We start from the raw sequence: 19,493 nt of genomic DNA, 5'->3' as shown, positions 1-19,493 counted from the left end.
AAAGTTGTTGCAACGTCATGACTGTCAAACAGCGGCTATATTTATAGATAAACTCACCTTTACCTTTAACTCAGACAAAATTCAACAAGTCAGTAGGAGTTTGAATTTCTACACGTTAATTTTCAGGAATATTTGTCAGTCACGGGGCTACTGGTAAGTGAAAGGAACCTGCTACTTCTTTGACATTGACTTCTATCATTTGGCTAGCCAAATGTTCAAAAAACAGAAAAAGCATGTTTTGCAGCTGTTTTGTTGGAGTATGAGTTTATATTACAGAGATTCCTAACTCACTGCCTATTTGTTTGTTTTGCAGGCAGGCAGAAATAGTAATAAGCGGTCTACCATTTCATGTCACTATACCATGTTCAGAGGTCAATAAGAAAAACAATGCTTCAGTTAAAATGATCAAAATTCCATCTTCCCTCATCTTCTTCAGTTCATAAATTAACTTCAAAATGACACCTACAGGCATTATGCCACTTTGCAGGTGGATTGTGGTATTTTTGGAGCAAAAAGGATATGACAAAATAATTTCCACTCAACGTCTACTTACTCATTGTTCAGAGCACTTTTTTGGACTTCTTGTCCGTTTTGGTTTTAAAGGTGACCTTGAGCATTCATTATTCACTTCAAAACAGCAGATGACTAAACTAATCTATTTGTTCTGGAGCTTTTGACTGCATCATATGGTCTTCATCAATAAACTTTACCGCCAGCATGGATGATGGAGTCCTAAAAGTGCTGAGAATAGTTAAAAGTGTAAACATCTACAGTTGTATGACAACTGAGCAAACTACATATACTGATGAAGACTGTGTAATTTGGTCAAAAGCTCCAGAAGAAGTGAGGAAGAGTGGAGTAATCTAGGAGATTTTTTTTTGTCAACTGCTATTTCCAAGCTCAAGAATCATTGTGTCATGTTCAACCTAAGGACTTGTGCACTGAAATCTGTATTTATATTGCAGGGCTTCATAGTTTTTTATCTTAGTGGCATATTTGTTCTGACTTAAATTCTTTCCTATATTTAGACTTGAGACTAAATACATGGACTTGGAATTGCTTCAGTAACTTGAGACTGACTTGGGACTCAAGCAAAGTTGATTTATTTTATTTTTACAGCTTTTATTTAAAAGAAATAGTCATACACTGCCGGTATCTTGAAAAATTCACACTCTTTATTCTCTTTTTTAATATCACTTTTGAATTTCCAGCTGTTTTTTTTCTTGATTAAAGAAATTGCAGGGGAAAACAGTTGCTGGTGTGAACGACTCAGGAGTCTCATGGAAAAGTCATGAACACACACACGAGAGAAAGGCGCAGTCCTCAAGAGCAGTGCAACGTCGCAGGACAAAGACGTTGCAATGTCCACACTCAAGCACAACATGGTGTTGTACCTGGTGGGAGAGCGGCTGGAGAAGACCGGCCATTTCCAAACAAGCCTGTTCACCACAGAAGAACTCTCAACCCCAAGATGCATGACTCACTTGAGCTACATGATTTTGAAAAAATCACGATTTCAGGACAACCAAGAGGCCCTTTGTCATCCCAAGAACATCATTCGAATGGCATCAGAGAGACCACTGGGTCCCATCATCCAAGAAAAGACTCACCCAGAGTGCCCAACAGAGAGCTGCAGATGTCCAGAGCAATTCATGCAAAAGAGCTCATACTACAGGAGAAGCTGTGGAGGGCTGAGGATAAAATAAGACAAATGATCCAGAGGGATAGTGGTGGTGCTGCTGCTGCTGCTGCAAGTGATGACCAAAAGAGTGAGGAGGAGAGGCATGACAGAGGACAAGTAAAGAGCGGAAAGTCTCTGACGAAAACCAGGTTGAGAGAACCAGCGGGAGGCAGAGAAATGTTGAAACATGAAAGAAGACCAGAGGATGTTAAACAACTGAGAAAGACGCAAAATCAGACAAACAAGGAAGGCATAAGGAAGACACATGAAGAACAGGGGGCCAGATGGGGAGGCAGGGAAACAGAAGTTGTTCAGTTTGAAAGGAAAGGAAATAAAGGGCCTCATGTGCACATAGTGAGCGGAGAGCTGAACAGAAGAAAAGGAGAGGTAGTGAAAGCAGAACAAAATAAGACTTCTACCAACTGTGACATTTGGACAAGAGAACAAAACTATAAAGAAAGAAAGACGGTATATGGTTCACATGATGATGATGATGATGACGAGGAACTGGACAGGCACCACAAGAGTCAACAGAAAACTGTTCATAGACTGGAGGCGACAGAAAACCACAGAGGTGCTGGAAGTAAAATATCTGAGGAATCATCCCTCCCACCAGTTTCTAGTCCTTCTCATTCCAACAGAGCGCAGCAGAGGGAGCTCAGGCTCACAGATAGCACAGACGCCGGCCTTCAGCTTCTCCCTTGCAGAATCTGCAACAGAAAGTTTTCACATGAAAGATTAGAGAAGCACGTCCAAGTCTGTCAAAAGGTGAAACAATCTCACCGTCAAGTCTTCAACTCCTACATTAATAGAACCAAGGGCTCGGCCATAGAGGAGTTCTGGAAAACCCACAGCAAGACTCCAGAGGTAGGCCAGTGTTTTATTTCTCTTAAAGGGCTACTCCGCCAATTGTACACATGGAGGTTTATTTTAAAGGTACTCTGTGGAGTTTTTAGCCACTAGAGGCTCTCTGGAGCAATGTTTATTAGAATGGTCCCCAATTTGTTTGTATATTGTGCACGTGAACACGATGCACATGCAAAACACAGTCTACTGATCAACAATTGGTTGTGGTAATCCTTTAATGTGCCAAGAAATGTAGCAATGCACCAATAAAGGCAGGAAAAAGACTGCCAGCAAGCAAACATGGATGTAAACAATGTTGAATTCTTCCAAATATTGGCTCTCCAAACTTTTTATGAGGAAAGCAACGTATTCACAACATGCCTCAAGGATTCACACAATGCAGAAACACCGAATGTCTGAATGTGAAGACTCCACAGGGTACCTTTCAGTTTACTTGTCATTTGGGAGACCACTCAGCCTGTAAAAACAGTTGAATAGTGTCTTCTCAAGAAGCTGTCAAATCTGATATTTAACCCTGATGACTTTGTAGTGACAGATACTAATATCAACCATGTTACCTTGGCTTGGAGACCCCCAACTTTATTGGAATTTAATTGCTTACATTAAATGAGTAATTACTGTATTTGATAAGTATCTGATATCTTTTGATTCAGGATTTAAAGAAAAAGAACCAAAGACAGACCCACAAGGTGAACATGAGGACTTTGCATCAAGGTCGACCCCCAGCTGGCACTTCACAGTCTAAGTGGTCCAAGTAAGCCGAGCCAGACGCTTTTACCCTGAACCAGCCGAACCACAACAAATCCTCAGGTGTCAGCACATCAAGTCACCCATCACCATGTCGTTATTGTCAACACTGTGTCTGAATTTATTGATTTAATCACTAATTAGAATTCTGTGTCAGAGCTGCTGTCTATATTGTCTGAGTATATTCCCTATTAATTAAACCAAATTGTCCATGTTAGTTTTGGCTCTTTACAATGATAGCATAGTAATATCAACAAATAGAAATAGCTACAGTATACTGAAGCTTGCACTGTGGGAAATATTAACTATACACACACATATAACAAAAGACAGCTGTTAGTTTTATTGATGGCTTTTACACAAAGCATAAAGCAACAGTGTGACTGTAGAGTGTCAATACAACTGTTAGATTTCCAGAGACTGTTGAACAAATAAAACATATTTTAAATGCTGTCACTGTATTTAAAAAAATCACCTAAAGGCACAGCATTGTCATATTTGCAATTTTGGTTTCAATAGCTTGCTAAGGCACTGTGACTGTATTTAGCATGGAAATACTAGTTATATTGTTGACACAAGACAGTTCATTGACCACAAATGAACAGCTTGTAAGCTAATTATAGGTTAAGGGTTTTACATATATATTTTTGTCATAACACACATACAATAAACAAAACCAACAGACCTCAAACAAAAACACAATTAGATATTTTCTTTCACAAATGATGCAAAAGATGGCAAAACAAACATTTCAGAAAGTACCAAAGACAGATAAAATGGCTAAAAAAATGCAGTAAGAAAACAATAACATTATAGCTGCATCAGCTATATCAAAAATGCTTTAAAGACCACGTTTTCCACATTCTAAGACAGTTCAAGTGTTCATACATGTCACAATGAAGACAGACCTACATGTGCTGCACCAACAAGAATTCAAGAGTCGAAGAAGACAATAAGTAAAAGCAACCTACCTGTTCTTAAAAAATAAATCAGTAGTTTCCTGTTTCACACATATGCTCTTTACTGTATATGACAATAATACATGCAAATTTAAAAACTATATATTTGCATGAGATAATTAGAATATGTTTGTAATATCTAACATTTCTGATAAGTATGAAAAAAAGGTTTTAAAGGCTATATTGTATTTGGCACTTTAACCGTATAGGAATAGATGAAATGACAATAATTCTAATGAAGTGATACACGACAAAGGTATGTTTTCACATTGAAAGATGGCACTTAAATGAGTCAGGATCAATCTGGACAATATGACTGTCTATCCTCTCAGAACTCAACAGAAACCTGAACTTCGGACGCATTACTGTAGCAAACAGTCTCCTATTTTGCATATTCTGGTCTTACCTGTTTAATGATAAATACTAGTCTCTGAGGCACTTAAGGACTAAAGCCCCAATGCTGACATCACTAAAAGTCAACAATAACACCACCAAAACTTGGACTTGATATTCACATTGCAGAGTAACACTATGATCAGATTGTCTCTCGCAGGTGGCAAGGTCCGATTGCTTCATGTTGAATCCAGCCAACATTTCAGTCTGTGGAGAAACTAGCTAGATCACTGCACCCGGGTGAACACAAGTGTGCATGTGAGAGTGTGCAAGGTATTATACAGTATTGCATATGCAATAAGAAAATTCATGCAACTTAGCGCTCTGTTAAACATGTATAACGTAACACACTGTGAGTGGGCATGAGGCTGCACTCTCTACTGCAATCGAGCTCGTTGAATTCAGTATGTGCTAAGAGTTTTGACATTTCTCCCATAACCTGGATATCTGCAGGTTCACACACTGGCTCCAGCAGATCTGCCCCCGTGGTTTGTGAATCCGCCTCCTCTTCCTCCTCCTCCTCCTCCTCCTCCTCCATCCCCGGACATACGATCAGAGCGGTGGTTTCCATTATTTTCACACCCTGCTTCCCGTAGCGTTGAACGATTAATTGCCGCCCAGAGCTTCTCATTCTCCTTCTGCTGCTCACTGACCTAGAGATGGAAGGAAAATATGCCGTTACTCACGAGCATGGATCAAAATCTGTTCTGTGGCGGGTGGGATGCTCTTGGGGATACATGTCTCACCTGCTTCTCGAGCATCTGGATCCTCCTCTCTTGCTGAGCTACTGTCTCTCGCAGCTGTAAAATAAACAGTTTGTTTACATACAGTAGAAACAGGAAGTCGGGTGCTAATTAGCTCATAATTTACAATGTTGAGTGTGCAGATTTGATACCTGTGCAACCTCGCCACTTGCTCTGCAGCATGCACCTGATTCTCCTTTTTTGCAAGAGTCAGCCTCATCCAGCCCATTTACTTTATCACAACTCATTCTTTTAGTCTGTGAAGATAACGGGAGACAAAGTTGAGCAGTAATGTAAAACATGTATGAAAACATAATCCTTTATCATCAAGATCAGTGCAAAACAACTTCTATGCTGGCATTACCGATAGGCCTTTCTTACTGCTGACTGCTGCTGCCGCCGCCGCCGTTAACTCTTTCATCTCCTCATAAGGTAGTGTGACGCTCTTAGAGAAAGAGGAGAGCTGGTCAGGAGTGAATGGCTGGGAGCCGTCTGGCATCGGGATGAACTCTGCATCCTCAAGTTCCTGTTGGATGAGAATGAGTAAGAAATTTATCAGACTACATTGTCTGATACCCATTTGAGTTTGATGGTGTAGCTCCGCTCCAAAAACATGATTCAGACTAATGTCTCCGTACTCTTTCATGCTTTCATTGCAACAAACCTTTCTAAGCCAAAAAGGGCAGGAACTGTCCCCAGTCTGGCTTGCCATTGACATCATTGGGGTCTCCATGAGGCATCCCTCAGGATCAGCCTCCCCTGTAACCCCGAGACCCCTGTCACGACACTCCGTCTCTGAACCGGGCTCTATTTCCAGATCCACTGTGGATGTGGATCCGTCCTGTCCCAGCCCTGGATAGACACACACACGCACGCACACACACACACACACACACACACACACACACACACACACACAAACACACATAAGATGCCGACTTATTTATCAATCAAAGAAATTGATCAATACACAAATCGGTAAGCAAAGAAAAGTATTTACCACTACCAATTGACAGTCCACTGCTGTTGGAGCGAATAGTCTTAGAGTTGAGCACTTTCTCTGCAGATAAGAAAACACAAGGTATTAATCAGACAGCTGTTTTTTAGTGGAATTACGCAGCACAAGTGTCTGGTTGAGATGACTAACCCATTATAATAATAGTGTGCCATCCACGGCAAGAGAGGTCTGGCACATGGTGAAGGGAACCAAAGATAGGCCTTGGCATGGCAGGGCAAACCTCTGAACCAAATCCCTTATCAGGAGGCATTCCAAGTCGCCCATTTCCGGCGTTTCCCCATGCAAAGATCTGATTGTCTGAAAGAAAAATAATGAATAAAACAGCCACAAATCTTATCATGAAATCAGAAAAAAATACATATCATTGCCACAGACCACAGGACTGCGTGTGTTCTTACCTTCAGTGGCTGCAATGGTGAAGCCATCTCCACAAGACACTTTGTTCACTGTCTTTCCCCCAAAGGGCCCAACAAGGACTTGGACACCCTGGTGTTTCTTAAAGTCTTTAACACCCAGCTGTCCGTACTTGTTGCACCCAAAGGTGATCAGACGACCGCGTTCTGTAAAGCAAGAAATAACATGACAAAACGATTTATTGAAATAATGACAATTTTCATGAGCAAGAAAAATGAAAACCGGCTCTTTTTGCAGTACCATCGATGGCAGCGGTGTGGGTCTTCCCTGGAGCTATGACCTGGATCTTGAACCGCGACAGCTGCTTTACCAGGGTCAGTGTGGTGATGTACGGGATCCCCTGGTAACCCTGGTGTGATGTACCGGGAAGAATAAAAGCTTATAAACATAGCTGCGTCACTTAAAGTCTCTATTATTATTATTATATCCCTTTAATTACAACCCAGTACCTCTCCAGGGTGGTTTTTGAGACCAGAGATCCCCTGGTTCAGGCCTAGCTTGTTAAATTCATTGTTTCCACAAGCTAGAACTTTGCCAGTTTCTGTCAAAAAGAAGGTTCCATCGCTGCTACATGACACAGCGGAGATGGTGGCGCCTTTGGGGAGCTCCACCTGGGAAAACCATAACACAGCTACATGTATAAATATTTTATCATCAGGACTGCATAAAAACATGATCTTATTCGCTCTTGTAAGGATTTTACCTCTTGACAGACAGTCAAAGATATGCCAGCACAGGGAACAAAGTCTTACTTGCATCGGAGAAGAGAAGTCATCCTCACATTCCAGGCCAAGACGCCCTACAGCAGGAAAAAAAAGAAAAAAGAGATACATTAAAGATAAAAAGTTGATACTAAAAAGGGCCACTGTCTCCACCTGCTGGCAATATTTATAACAGCAAAAACAACCTAGCAGACACAGTTCAAAACACCAGTAAATACAGCAAACCTATGTACCATACTCTCCGCAGCCCCAGGAGTAGATTTCCCCACTATGAGTCAGGACCACCACGTGGTTGTCTCCACACGACACCTGACGGACATGCCGCTCCTCAAAAAACTCCAGTAGCACTGGCTCCAAAATCTCCATGCCCAGCTCGCCCTCCACTCCGATGCAGCCATAATAGTCTGACCCAAACATGTACATCTGGTCCTCATCTGCAAAGGCAGCAGTGGAAAAAGTTTGTTAGAAAAGGTGTGGCTTTACAGACAAATATTTGTGTTTTCGCCTGTTGCTTCATTCGCTCACCAGTGACACAGGCTGTGAAGTCAGCCCCGCATGCCACCTGTCGAATAGCCTTCCCCTGGAGCTTATCCACCTTCTTTGGCTGCCTGTACGAGGCCTGGTCTCCGTGCCCCAGCTGGCCCACCATCTTTGCCCCAGCTTGGATATTCTGACCAGAAAGTTGAGAAAGTTGCTTGTAGTGAAAGCACAAGAACAACTGGATCCAGTACATCTATCCCAGAGTGATGGGTTAATACTCACAGCCCAGGTATACAGCTCTTTTTCCACTGTCACCACTGCAAAATGACTCTCCCCCGCACACACATGTTGGGCACTGCTGCCCCCTTTGAACGAGTCCAGTTTCTGGGGGGTGAACTTCCCTCCACCCCAGAAGTACACCTCCCTCGAGCGTGTGGTCACCACAGCAACAGGGGTCTCAGTCACTGTACTCAGTCTATGGCACAGGCAGGACAACAGTCATCAGTTATATACTACAAAGTTATACTTGATGAATGAAAAACAGGCTTGAGTGGAGAACATAGAACAAATGTTGACTTACTTTGGTTTCTTCATTGCTGAATTCAGCAGTGCAACTTGCTCTTCAAACTCCCTACCAGAGAATGAAGTTGTCAAAGGATTGTTGTGGGTGTTTTGATTGTATCTTTATTATATAAAACAGAAACTAAAAGATTTTCTGATCCAAGAATTTTTTTAAAAATACAGTTTTTCTCAACCAACTTACTGTCGGCAGCAGGCGATGACTGGCTGGTCCAGAATCTGCTCAGCTGTGGGCCTCTTTGCAGGATCCTGCGACACAAAAGGATGACAAGAATTTTGATGTGATATCCACGACTGAGGTAAGCAGAATTATCTCCGACATCAAACCATTTGTTTCACAACAATCTGAAACAAGACTCTTGTCTGATTATTCTCACTCACTTGATTGAGGCACTCATACACCAGCTTGATCAACGCAGATGAATAAACATCCGAGTTCACTTCCATAGTCCAGTTGCCCTGGACTATTTTCACACAGAGGTTCAGAGGGTTCTGTACGGACACAAACAGCAGAATCAATTCATTCTTGGGGGGGAATCTGATTAAGGCAAATAATTCAAACTATTTCTAGCAAATTAATAAACCTACCGTTGCATCAAATGTTCTTGTAAGAGTTAAAACTTCAAAAATTACACAACCCATGGCCCAGATGTCTGATTTGAAGTTGTATTTTGCTCCCTGGCACAATTCAGGTGACATGTAATATGGAGTTCCCACACACTGGATTTACCAAGGAAGAAAAAGTGCAAAAGGAAAATAAGTGAAACGTTAGTTACAAATTGTTATGAGGATCAGTGAAGAAACTGTATATTCTCTGGATATATGTTGACTGTGCCTCTAAATAACATAGCAATATCAAAAAAAAGCATACACAAACCAAATATCTACACTATAAACTCTTTAACAGCTGTGTAATATTCAATCATTTGTTGTTGCAGGGGGGGATATTCCCAACTCACAGTCTCTGCCATTGAAAACTCAGAGTCTAGTTTCTTTGCAAGGCCATAGTCACCCAGCTTGATGAGGTCAGTCTTGGTCAGGAAAATATTCAGAGTTTTGATATCTCTGCAAGAAAAACGGAATGCCAACATTACCAAAAACTGTTGTCATTTCATATCCTTCAGTTATATCATCGATAACTGCCAGATACCTTCAAGAGAGGCTGAATGTTTTACCTGTGTAAGATCCCAGCCTTGTGAATGTGAGCCACTGCTGAGGCAATCTGGTACAGGTACCATATGACCACCTGAAGAAACATGTTAAAGGTGAACATATAAAAGAATACAATAATATGTTTTGTATAAAATGCTTGGCCTGCAATGTTCCACTCATACCTCCTCACTGAAAAGTTTCCCCTTCTGTTGGTTGATTTTATCATACAGATTCCCTCCTGCGATGACAAAGACATTTACTGCTCTGTCACAGATGAACAGCATTTAAACTAATCCTCAAAATCTTCACACTGGACACGTTGTACAGTATTTTCTTACCATTGCAATATTCCAGCTCAATGAGTAGAGTGTTTTTATCCATGAAGTGATTGAAGTAGGCTATGATGTTGTTGTGCTCCAGAATGGAGAGGATGCTTATTTCGTTCATGACATCTCTGCGCTCCCTTTCTGACAGCGAGTTCAGGTCCACCTCCTTCCATACCACTAGAGAGTTGTCCTAGGGAGACCAGAGGGGACATCTCGTTAACACAAAGAGAGAAAGCATGCAATTAACAGTTTATTGTTTAGCGCTACAACTAATGTTTATTTTCATGATCAATTCATCAGATGATCATTTTCTTGATTAATCTTTTCCCTAAAAATGTTAGAAAATAGAAAAAAATCTGTTTGATTCGTTTATTCAACCAACAGCACAAATGTCAAAGGTATTCAACTTACTATCATATACAGCAAAGAAAAGCACCTCACAATTGAGAAGCAGAAACCATCAAATTGTTTGAGAAATTACTGAAATTATTAATTAATGATCAAAATAGTTGCCAATTAATTTTCTTTCCATTGATTGATCCATTTATTGAGCAATTGTTGCAGCTCAACTACTGTTATAAATACCTTCTTATAGGTTAAACAGAACCTTCTTAGATTATTCAAAATGCATTTTTTTGGAGGGAGGTGTAGCATGAAATCTGCTAACCCCCATATGATACAGGATAAAGAAGTAAGGCATGGGGGTTGAGGGTCATTTATCTTGTTGTAGCTCAAGAATTTCTCACCCAGGTAAGGAAACAGAGGTACACAGTGTGCAATTCATTTAGCCAGACACATCAATCATAATAATACAATAACAATACATTTAGAAAACAAAGTGTAACACTTTCTAGCCATTTCTGATATATCTAATTAGTGTTTTTGGTATGTTGTTATTGAAGAAAAAGTTTTAGGAACCTTGTAAAGTTGCTTAAGACATGCTTCCCTTGCTCTCTTACAGTGATGGTGTCTTCACATACTTGATTGCTGCATGGTATTAAGTGTAATCCGTGGATTTCAACCGTAGAGGAGCTTCAGCTCTTCTGAAAAACAGCTGGGACTGAAAGCCAACTTACCTCTGTTCTTCTGTACAGAGTTGCTTCACCAAACGCCCCCCTCCCGAGGATCCGGATAGGAATGTAATGCAGCTTCTCCTCTTCGCCATTAAACGTGCTCGACGCTGATCGCTCACTAACCACAGACCCGCTGCCCAGATCTGAACTCAGCGAGTCCAAATGTCTTTCATAGTCCTCCAGTGACATTTCTGTTTAGGGACTTGTTAGCCAGTGGCAGTGATGGAAATAACCCGAACAGGCCTTACGACAACTCTTAATGAAAGACTCGTAACGTTACAAACCCGCACACACGTCTAACATGTCACCAGTGTCAGCAAAGCAAAACACCTGGTGACGTAAGAGTGCCGCGAGATGCCTTAAATCCACTTCAAATATACTATGTCACAAAAATACAACGTAGCAAAATGCGTGCAACTACAGTAGTTGCAGCACTGTCAAGTAATACGCAACAAAACTGAGGATGACTTTATGAACTTTCAAAATAGAAGGCGCGTATTCAAGCATGGTGTGGTGTATTTTACGATGAAAGTCAGCAGAATGCGTTTCCGGTAAGCCATTTTTTTCCCTAGGATGTTAAGGTCATGACCCACCTTCCTCTGCCTCTGATTGGCTAGTACTGGTTGTCTTCGTTGGTTGGGTTGGTTACATTCAATGGTTTTTGTTTTTTTATTGAACAATTTCAAATGACAAGAAGGGTACAAGAGCCTGCATACACACAGTAAATACATCAAATATACATATATATGTACACATACATACTGTATACTCTTAGTTATAAGTAGTGTCTATATACATATTCACATATGAATTTTATAACATAATCAATTGAAAGAAAAAGAAAAATTGTTTTAAACATGACAATTGCAAACTATAGGTATTTGAGCAACAAGGACTATAACTCAAAATGCAAGAGGGACTTAGACATGACTTCATATAATTCATTAACAGACTGATTATTCTTGGATAATATCTTTTATGGATGATAAATAGTTGGTTAGGTTGCGTTATTTTTTTCCCCAACCCGCATTCTGCGAAGACCCACCCTACTCTGCCTCTGATTGGCTGACCCTGATATTCTTACCCTAACTCCAACCAACTCTAACCAATCTAACCAACGAAGGCAAGGAGTATTAGCCAATCAGAGGCAGAGTAGAGCGGGACGTCGCGGAATACAGGTGGGTTAGGTTTAGGCATGAGAAGTGAGATTGGTTAGGATAAGAATAGCACGGTAAGCCAATCAGAAGCAGAGGAGGGCGGGTCCTGACTTCGCCATCCTAGGAAAAAATTACTTCCGGTTATTTAACTAGTGCTAACGCTGTGATTAGCTTGACCTGGCTAATAGTGAAGTCATCGAGATTGAAGTACAGTCGTATTCTTAACTGCGCCCCCCCCCCGTTTTCAACGTTTGTTTGAAAAATGTCTGGACTTGTCTCGATTTATGAGGCAACAGCACACCGAGGACTCGTCCATCCTTCCCTCGCGCTCAAACACGGAAACTGTCACATTACAGCGCCCCCTTCGATCAGAGTTCAACTATATTTTATTAATGTTGCTCTACTGAAGTTTAAATAGGTTAATGTTGGATATCACGAGTTCGAGTAAAGGTGCAATTTAATTGTGACACATATAAAAAGGGCTGTCAACGTTTATTTTTAAGTTTAGTCTACAATTTTAATTTCATACAAACATTTTCAAGGCAAATGCCATGACACATAACTTAGTTCACAGTAGACATGGGAGGGTGCCATATGGGTAAAATCCTCTGTTACTCTATCATTTTATGTTTTGATATATATCATACGTTTTCTTTAAAATCAAGTGAAAAACCTTTGATGGATGTTCTGCTTTAGGCTAATCCAGCAAATTAAAAAAGCTGACAAATCAAGATATATGAATGATACAATGCAATGATATCACAATTAGATAAAAATAGTATAAAAACACAATGTTGTTATAAAGCTGTTCTGCTCATAAATTTACAACATTGCCAACAAAGTTCAACTATCAGATATATTACAGGGATAGTTACTGCGGTACGAATAGAATCTGATTGTAGACAAATGATATTACATTTTATTTTATTTTATCAAATGTGTACTCTTTCACTGTATATATTGTCATATCACCCAACTATAGCTTGAAGAACACATATAGCATATTTGTGGGTACTGGGGGGGATTGCATAAGCAATTTTACTATCTATACTTGACAACATTAGTGATTTTAAAAAATGTTTTTATTTGTGACCTCTGGTCGCCCATTCAAAATCTCCCACAATCCACTGGTGGGCCACAACTCAGACTCCGTGATGTGGAGTACAATACATCACAGACCACCCATCTGATAAACGCCACACTAGAACTCACTAGAGAAAGTTTTGTGAATCAGTTAACGTCAAGTGTAAAGTTAATTAAATGAACTTTGAATGAATCAATAGGAATTTCCATGAGAACTTAAAGTAAGAGAGTGATAAAAAAAGACTTTCAGGAGACATTTTCACATATATAGAGGGTGGTGGGAATATAAGCTCTCTCTCTCTCTCTCACTCTCTCACACACATACACACACACACATGGTTTTGTAATATTGACAGAGCAGCCACCTCACATAGATAAGCAGTGGCATGCTGGAGGGAGATTTCTGAGTAAAAGCCAAAGGACGAGAGGGATATCCAGACATGACTTCAAATGATGACTGCAGCCAAGATGGAAAATCATTACACCATAACACAGGAAACAAAGGTGGGCTTGCATTATTTTAACTGCCCTCAAAATGCTTTTGCCAAACCTTCAGTGTCAGTTGTCCACTTTGAGCTCACATCAAAGTTGTCTGTTTGTTCAGGATCTATGAGCACGGTCAGAGTTGGGTCCAGAAGTCTTCCCATGTATCCACTGTTGATCATGTGTTTAGGACTACTAAACATTATTCTGCTGTTAGCTGCAGTTGTTATTGGGATTTACTGTGAGTACAACTGGTCAAAGGAAGGTGTTGAATCTCTGCTTCACTTGTTGTTTGGAATACACTGTACTAAATAATTCACTGACAACATATAACAAGCTCAAATAATTCTTACATAACGGGAATTGGTAAAAAAAAAAAAAAAAAAAATTAAAAAAAATCCATAAAAATACCAACGTGTATCACCTATGAGAGCGATTTGGTGGCTTCTTATCTCTGCTAATTGTAGGTGGCAAAGTCCCTGAGGAATACGCTCCCCACCAGATAAAAGCACAAGAGCTCTTCATAGAGGTGAAGCATCTTCAGGCAATGCAGAGTGAAGTCATCAAAGCTGAAGAAGAGACACATAAAGCGTTAAAGAAAGAGCTCAGCAACCTCCAGGCACTTCAACTGCAGTTAGATCGGAACAAGACCCTCAGCGACAGCTTTCAGAGTCAGATTGAGGCACTGCAAGTGGAGAAAGCAATACTGCAGTCCAGTACCTCTGATATTTGTGAGAAGCTATTGCATTCATTTTTCTTTGCAAACTATTCAACGCCAAAACCAAAAAAAGAGTTTCTCATTGTCATTAAGTTAACTTACTTTCTTTTTTTGACAGTGGCCAGTTGTGGTCGATGCCTCCCAGGATGGTTTTTATTGAACACATCATGCTACTTCCATTCTAAATCAGAATCCAGTCTTTTAAAAAACTGGCCAGACAGCAGAGCGGACTGTATCCACCGTGGGGCCGACCTGGTTGTGATCGATAACTTAGAGGAGCAGGTCAGTCAGAGTTATTTTTGATGTTTTGATGTACAGAAGTTAATAAAAACTGCTGCTTTCGAAATCAATATTAGCCTGATATCATCTTGACACAGGCAAGAAGAACTCAAGTGACATACAGCCAGCAGCTGATTACTTTAATTGCATTTGTTTCTTTTGCCTTTTTTGCTTCTTTGTTTTTGTATTTTGATTTATGTCAGGTGGCTGCCGTAGCATTTTAAATAAAGTATATCTATCTAGCATAACACAGCAGAATCTCCAACCAAACTGTCAGCTTTCTAGTTGCATTGTGGGTAATGTAGGTGCCAGGTTTTGACGAGGAAGAATGCATGGAATAAAAAACACAATATCTGGTTCGGCTGCATCCATTTTGATTCTTTTTTTTTAACCTGTCCATTGTGACTCAGACAAGAAGTGTAAAGCTAAATTTATATTTCTCCTTACACATTTAATCAAGCATTCTTTTCCCAGTAGATGTTTTGACTTGTCATAGCAGTAAAAGCACAGATATATTGTACATTTAACACTGATGGCTCGTTTCCATTGAAGAGTCATAATAGGTCACCAGTGAGCCAGTGCTGTTGTCACACACACGTGCATAAGCACACATATATGTACATACACATATAATATACTCATATAGATATTTATTAATATATTATAGGTAGGATAGGTAGGTTTATACTCTTTCATCTATTACTATTTTAAATATTTCTTCTTTTTTCCCCCTTACTGCACTGTCGAGGAGCTGAAACCTAAGATTTTTACTCTCTTATACTCGTGTGATGAGAACTGGAACTGGCCCCCTTAAACAGATGTAGTGGTTTTTTATGTGATTAACATTGTACATGCGTAAAATACATTTAATCCTAACAAAATTCGTTAATATATGTATGTCCTTGTATCAGGTGGAGAGGTGATGTGGGTGTATGAAGTCTCTGTCTCTTACAGAAAGGGCATGAGCAGGTCATGAAGATTTATAGGCAACGTGGACTGTGTTGTAGATGTTTGGCCAAAATTGTAAGCATGAGTGGACACAGGTACCAGCCAGAGCCTGATGGTGGCAGGGGTGAAGCCCACCAGAAGATATAATAAGGTGCTGGCATAAACATAATGTCATAAACATGTCATAAAGAAGATAAGGGACTTGCCTACTTGCCCACAGGAACATGTTGGGGAGCAGGGTGAAGTAAGGTGAAGTAAGGTGACGAGGAGATGAAAAAAAGGTGACGTAACTTGCCTTAATGTTAAAAAGCTGTTTTGTGTGTGTTAGGTAATTTTTCATTATAAACCAATATGTAAGTGTAATCAATAAAGGCACATAAGCCTCTTTTATTTTTTGAATGTGAAAAGCAAATTGATAAATAATGGTGGAAGAAAAAGGTGATGTTGAACAAATGCCAGGGACTGTCCACTGAGATCATTGTTGGCAATATATTAAATTTGGTGGCACATTGGGAGGCACTCTCCAGGGTATATAAGATGATGGTTTCCTATTCAGTTTTTAGGGTTTTGCTTCATGAACCAAGCCTCTGTTTACTGTATTAGGCTATTTGCACAGTAAATCTAATATTGTACTGAACTCTGAACCGACTGAGTGTTTTTCTTCAACTCTGAGGTACTGTCTTTTATTTTTGAGTTGTTTTACTAATTTTGAGACTAAAAGATGTTGTGTAGCTGAAGATCTATAAAGTTTTTTCAGTTACCACACAGGCTGCAGTCTTAACACCCATGCTTTTCCCGATATGTGCAAATATCTGCTATGAAAAGGCCTAAAAGCTTTAGATAATGTTAGGATGGTATATGATAGGCAGGCTTGTGTTGCGAGTTAATACTGTAAAGTTATACCTTTAAGGACCAAACTGTGCTGTTGTTTCCCATCTGTTTACCTAGGTCAATCTTTCTGAGTTCCTACCAAAACTGGATTCAAGACCATCGTGGAGAAGGCAAGGGGGAGTCTGGATTGGCCTTACAGACATTCAGACAGAGGGCACTTGGGTATGGGTAAATAATGTAACGCAGCTGGATAGAAGGTGAGACCTTTTAAGATATACTATGCTGTGTTAAAGGAATAATTTGATATTTTGGGAAATATTGTTCCCTTTCTTGATGAGCGTTAGATGAGAAGATTAATACCACTCTTGGCAAGAAAGCTAGATTGATGTAAACTTCATAACTAAGGATGATAATAAACCTTACAAACAATTATCTGAATACTGCAGACGTAAAATTAGGTAAACCACACATTGCATATTTCTGTACATTTTCTAAGTAAAATTGGAAAGAGGTTATCAAGTGTAAGAGATTAAATCAGTTTTGTTGTATCAAAGTGGACAAATCAGATGTTTAAATGGTGATATGTTAATCAATCTGCCTGCAACATCAATCTGTTGACAGATTAAAATCCTTTCATCTGATACAGTGATCAGTGTAATAGTGTAACTGTGTAACAGTAATCACAAAAAAAGTATAACTTGTGCCTTACTTTAGATACTGGAGACAAAGGGAGCATGATAACTATGGAACATTGGATGAGGACTGTGCAGCACTCGTGAACACGGATAGCCCTCAGGAAATGTGGTATGATGCAAGCTGCAAAGAGAACAAGGAATGGTTATGTGAAATGGTACCCAACAACTAGTTGTGGAGTCCATGGCAATCCATATCCAGGCTGGATTTTAATCTCCTCAAAGAAGTTCCCTACATAATGTCCAACAAGGTCAGGACCATCATATGAGAAGAGAAGACTAACTCAGTTATCTACTGTATCATATCAAGATTTATTGTTTGTATATTTATATGCACATGAATAAATACACGGAATATATAAACAACTTCAGTGCAGTTGTGCTTCAGTTGCTAACCATCTCCTGGCTGTAGCTTCATATTTCACAGATAGATGTGAGAGTGGCATTGATCTGCCCATCTACTCTTGGCAAAAATGTGTAACTAGTCCTTTAACAAACATGTTCTGCAGACGGCCTCAGCTACAGGTTACAACAGAACATACTGACCATGGAAAGTCTGCTTTTAGATATGCTGCATGGAATAGTTTACAACAGCTCCTGTAGCCCAGCGCTATCCCTGAAAAGTTTTAGAGATCTCATTAAGGGCGTTATCAAGTAAAAGCTATTTTACTGATAACATCAGTTACATTTTGTTATATGTGACCCCTGCAATCTCCAACAACTCACTGGGTCACAACTGAGACTTCTAGATGTAAAGTATTTCATATCACTGACCATCTATTTGTTTAGAGCTTTTCCCCATATGAACCCACCAGAGCAAACTTTGTGAATCATGTTAAAGTTCATTAAATGATCTTGTTATTAAGTCCACGGATGCCTTTTCCAATCTGAACATACTGGTTTTAAACTGGTAATGGCTTTAGCTGATAGCAGTTAGCTGGAGCACCTAAACAGTGCAAAAAAAAAAAAAGACTTTCAGGAGACAATTTCACATATGAGAGAGAGGGCAACGTGAATGCAAGCACACACACACTCACAGAGTTTTGTAATATTGACAGAACAGCCACCTCCCACAGATAAGAGAGGGCTGGTAAACATTTCTTAGTTAAATCCTGAACACTAGAGGGATATATAGAAATGATTTCAAATGTCTACAGCACAGATGGAAAAATCATTACACCATAACACAGGACACAAATGTCAAAAAAGCTACTGCATAATAATCTAATGTTCACATGAGCTCTTTACAGAGGAAAAGCAACTTCAGACAATACAGAGTGAAGCCATGAAAGCTCAAGAAGAGGCTCAGCAAGCGTTGAAAAAAGAGCTCAGCAGCCTGAAACTTAAGCTGCAGTTAGAGCAGAACAAGACCCTCAGTGATGTCAGATTGAGACACTGCAAGTGGAGAAAGCAACAACACAGTCCAATACATCTGATATTTGTGTAAGGCCATCGTATTAATTTTTCAGTGCATTTTCAAATGAAATCATAACACCAAAACCAAAATAGATTTTCTTCATGTTGTGACTTAAACTAAACATTTTACTTCTGTGCTAAATCAGCATCCAATCCCTTAACAAACTGGCCAAACAGCAGAATTGACTGTATCAGCCTGGCTGTGAGTGATAAGTTGGAGGAGCAGATGAGTCCCATATGCTATAAACAACAGGGAAAGGGGTGAGTAGATGGGCAATGATATTCTAAACGTTTTCATTCACAGCAGTCCCAACTAAAAAGTCTGTTATCAGTGTGGCACAGGCTGAGAAAATGGTCAATGAAGGACATTGAAACCCAGTCTGTATTAAGGCTGAGTTTAAGTTTTAAACAAGCCACTATATGAGAAAATGAACATCCAGCTATCCTCTGTAGCAAAATGTATCATGCACAAGCATCTTTGCTCATGAATAAAACTTGGAATACATAAACAGCAGTGGCTCTTCAATGCAGCCGTGCTTTAGAAGAATGCCTGTTTTGTTTTTTTGTTTGTTTGTTTTTTCTTTTTTTAGGCACGGCTCTGGGGATGCTAATGTCGATCTGTCTGTCAGTTTGGCTAAAACTTTACTCATCGCCTCATTGCAGACAGACCTCTACCTATTTATACACACATAACACAGAGACAGCACAGCATGTAACATGTAGAGAAAAACT

The 19,493-nt window shown here is 39.9% G+C and overlaps 3 protein-coding genes across 6 annotated transcripts; 2 read left to right on the top strand and 1 right to left on the bottom strand.

The window, feature by feature from the left end:
* The first annotated feature begins 25 nt into the window (after positions 1-25).
* LOC137200245 (zinc finger C2HC domain-containing protein 1C-like) lies at positions 26-3,748 on the top strand. Of its 2 annotated transcripts, none has more exons than XM_067614911.1 (3): positions 26-153; positions 1,234-2,548; positions 3,202-3,748. In XM_067614911.1, the coding sequence occupies exons 2-3, from the start codon at positions 1,292-1,294 to the stop codon at positions 3,304-3,306; spliced, it is 1,362 nt and encodes a 453-aa protein (XP_067471012.1). In that variant the 5' UTR covers positions 26-153; positions 1,234-1,291; the 3' UTR covers positions 3,307-3,748. The 2 variants fall into 2 exon arrangements, with proteins under 2 accessions (XP_067471012.1, XP_067471013.1); XM_067614912.1 differs by having other exon boundaries at positions 70-153; positions 1,212-2,548.
* On the bottom strand, positions 3,616-11,575 carry LOC137200244 (serine/threonine-protein kinase Nek9). Of its 2 annotated transcripts, none has more exons than XM_067614910.1 (23): positions 11,158-11,575; positions 10,094-10,271; positions 9,938-9,993; positions 9,779-9,849; positions 9,563-9,668; positions 9,192-9,323; positions 8,985-9,095; positions 8,788-8,852; positions 8,605-8,655; positions 8,307-8,499; positions 8,070-8,214; positions 7,778-7,978; positions 7,575-7,621; positions 7,272-7,433; positions 7,063-7,171; positions 6,807-6,968; positions 6,538-6,705; positions 6,397-6,450; positions 6,055-6,242; positions 5,755-5,916; positions 5,543-5,647; positions 5,394-5,447; positions 3,616-5,300 (listed from the first exon to the last, which is right to left on the bottom strand). In XM_067614910.1, exons 1-23 carry the CDS (start codon positions 11,341-11,343, stop codon positions 5,103-5,105), a joined length of 2,904 nt encoding a protein of 967 aa, XP_067471011.1. In that variant the 5' UTR covers positions 11,344-11,575; the 3' UTR covers positions 3,616-5,102. The 2 variants fall into 2 exon arrangements, with proteins under 2 accessions (XP_067471011.1, XP_067471010.1); XM_067614909.1 differs by having other exon boundaries at positions 6,391-6,450; positions 11,158-11,574.
* A 153-nt stretch (positions 11,576-11,728) lies between these two features.
* LOC137200247 (CD209 antigen-like protein E) lies at positions 11,729-17,711 on the top strand. Of its 2 annotated transcripts, XM_067614916.1 has the most exons (6): positions 11,729-13,898; positions 13,999-14,118; positions 14,345-14,608; positions 14,714-14,877; positions 16,771-16,910; positions 17,368-17,711. In XM_067614916.1, exons 1-6 carry the CDS (start codon positions 13,835-13,837, stop codon positions 17,516-17,518), a joined length of 903 nt encoding a protein of 300 aa, XP_067471017.1. In that variant the 5' UTR covers positions 11,729-13,834; the 3' UTR covers positions 17,519-17,711. The 2 variants fall into 2 exon arrangements, with proteins under 2 accessions (XP_067471017.1, XP_067471015.1); XM_067614914.1 differs by having other exon boundaries at positions 13,822-14,118.
* Positions 17,712-19,493: the final 1,782 nt, after the last annotated feature.

This window comes from Thunnus thynnus, chromosome 16, assembly GCF_963924715.1.
Source record: "Thunnus thynnus chromosome 16, fThuThy2.1, whole genome shotgun sequence".
In the NCBI taxonomy this organism is placed as follows: domain Eukaryota; kingdom Metazoa; phylum Chordata; class Actinopteri; order Scombriformes; family Scombridae; genus Thunnus; species Thunnus thynnus.
This window is presented reverse-complemented; position numbering and strand designations above follow the sequence as displayed.

Coding starts and splice junctions, on each gene's coding strand:
- LOC137200245 (XM_067614911.1), top strand. CDS start 1,292: ATGAACACACACACGAGAGAAAGGCGCAGTCCTCAAGAGCAGTGCAAC. Junction 2,549..3,201: donor CCCACAGCAAGACTCCAGAG/GTAGGCCAGTGT, acceptor CTTTTGATTCAG/GATTTAAAGAAAAAGAACCA.
- LOC137200247 (XM_067614914.1), top strand. CDS start 13,845: ATGATGACTGCAGCCAAGATGGAAAATCATTACACCATAACACAGGAA. Junction 14,119..14,344: donor AGTTGTTATTGGGATTTACT/GTGAGTACAACT, acceptor TGCTAATTGTAG/GTGGCAAAGTCCCTGAGGAA. Junction 14,878..16,770: donor TCGATAACTTAGAGGAGCAG/GTCAGTCAGAGT, acceptor CTGTTTACCTAG/GTCAATCTTTCTGAGTTCCT.
- LOC137200244 (XM_067614909.1), bottom strand. CDS start 11,343: ATGTCACTGGAGGACTATGAAAGACATTTGGACTCGCTGAGTTCAGAT. Junction 9,096..9,191: donor CAAGAACATTTGATGCAACG/GTAGGTTTATTA, acceptor GTGTCCGTACAG/AACCCTCTGAACCTCTGTGT. Junction 8,500..8,604: donor TCAGCAATGAAGAAACCAAA/GTAAGTCAACAT, acceptor CCTGTGCCATAG/ACTGAGTACAGTGACTGAGA.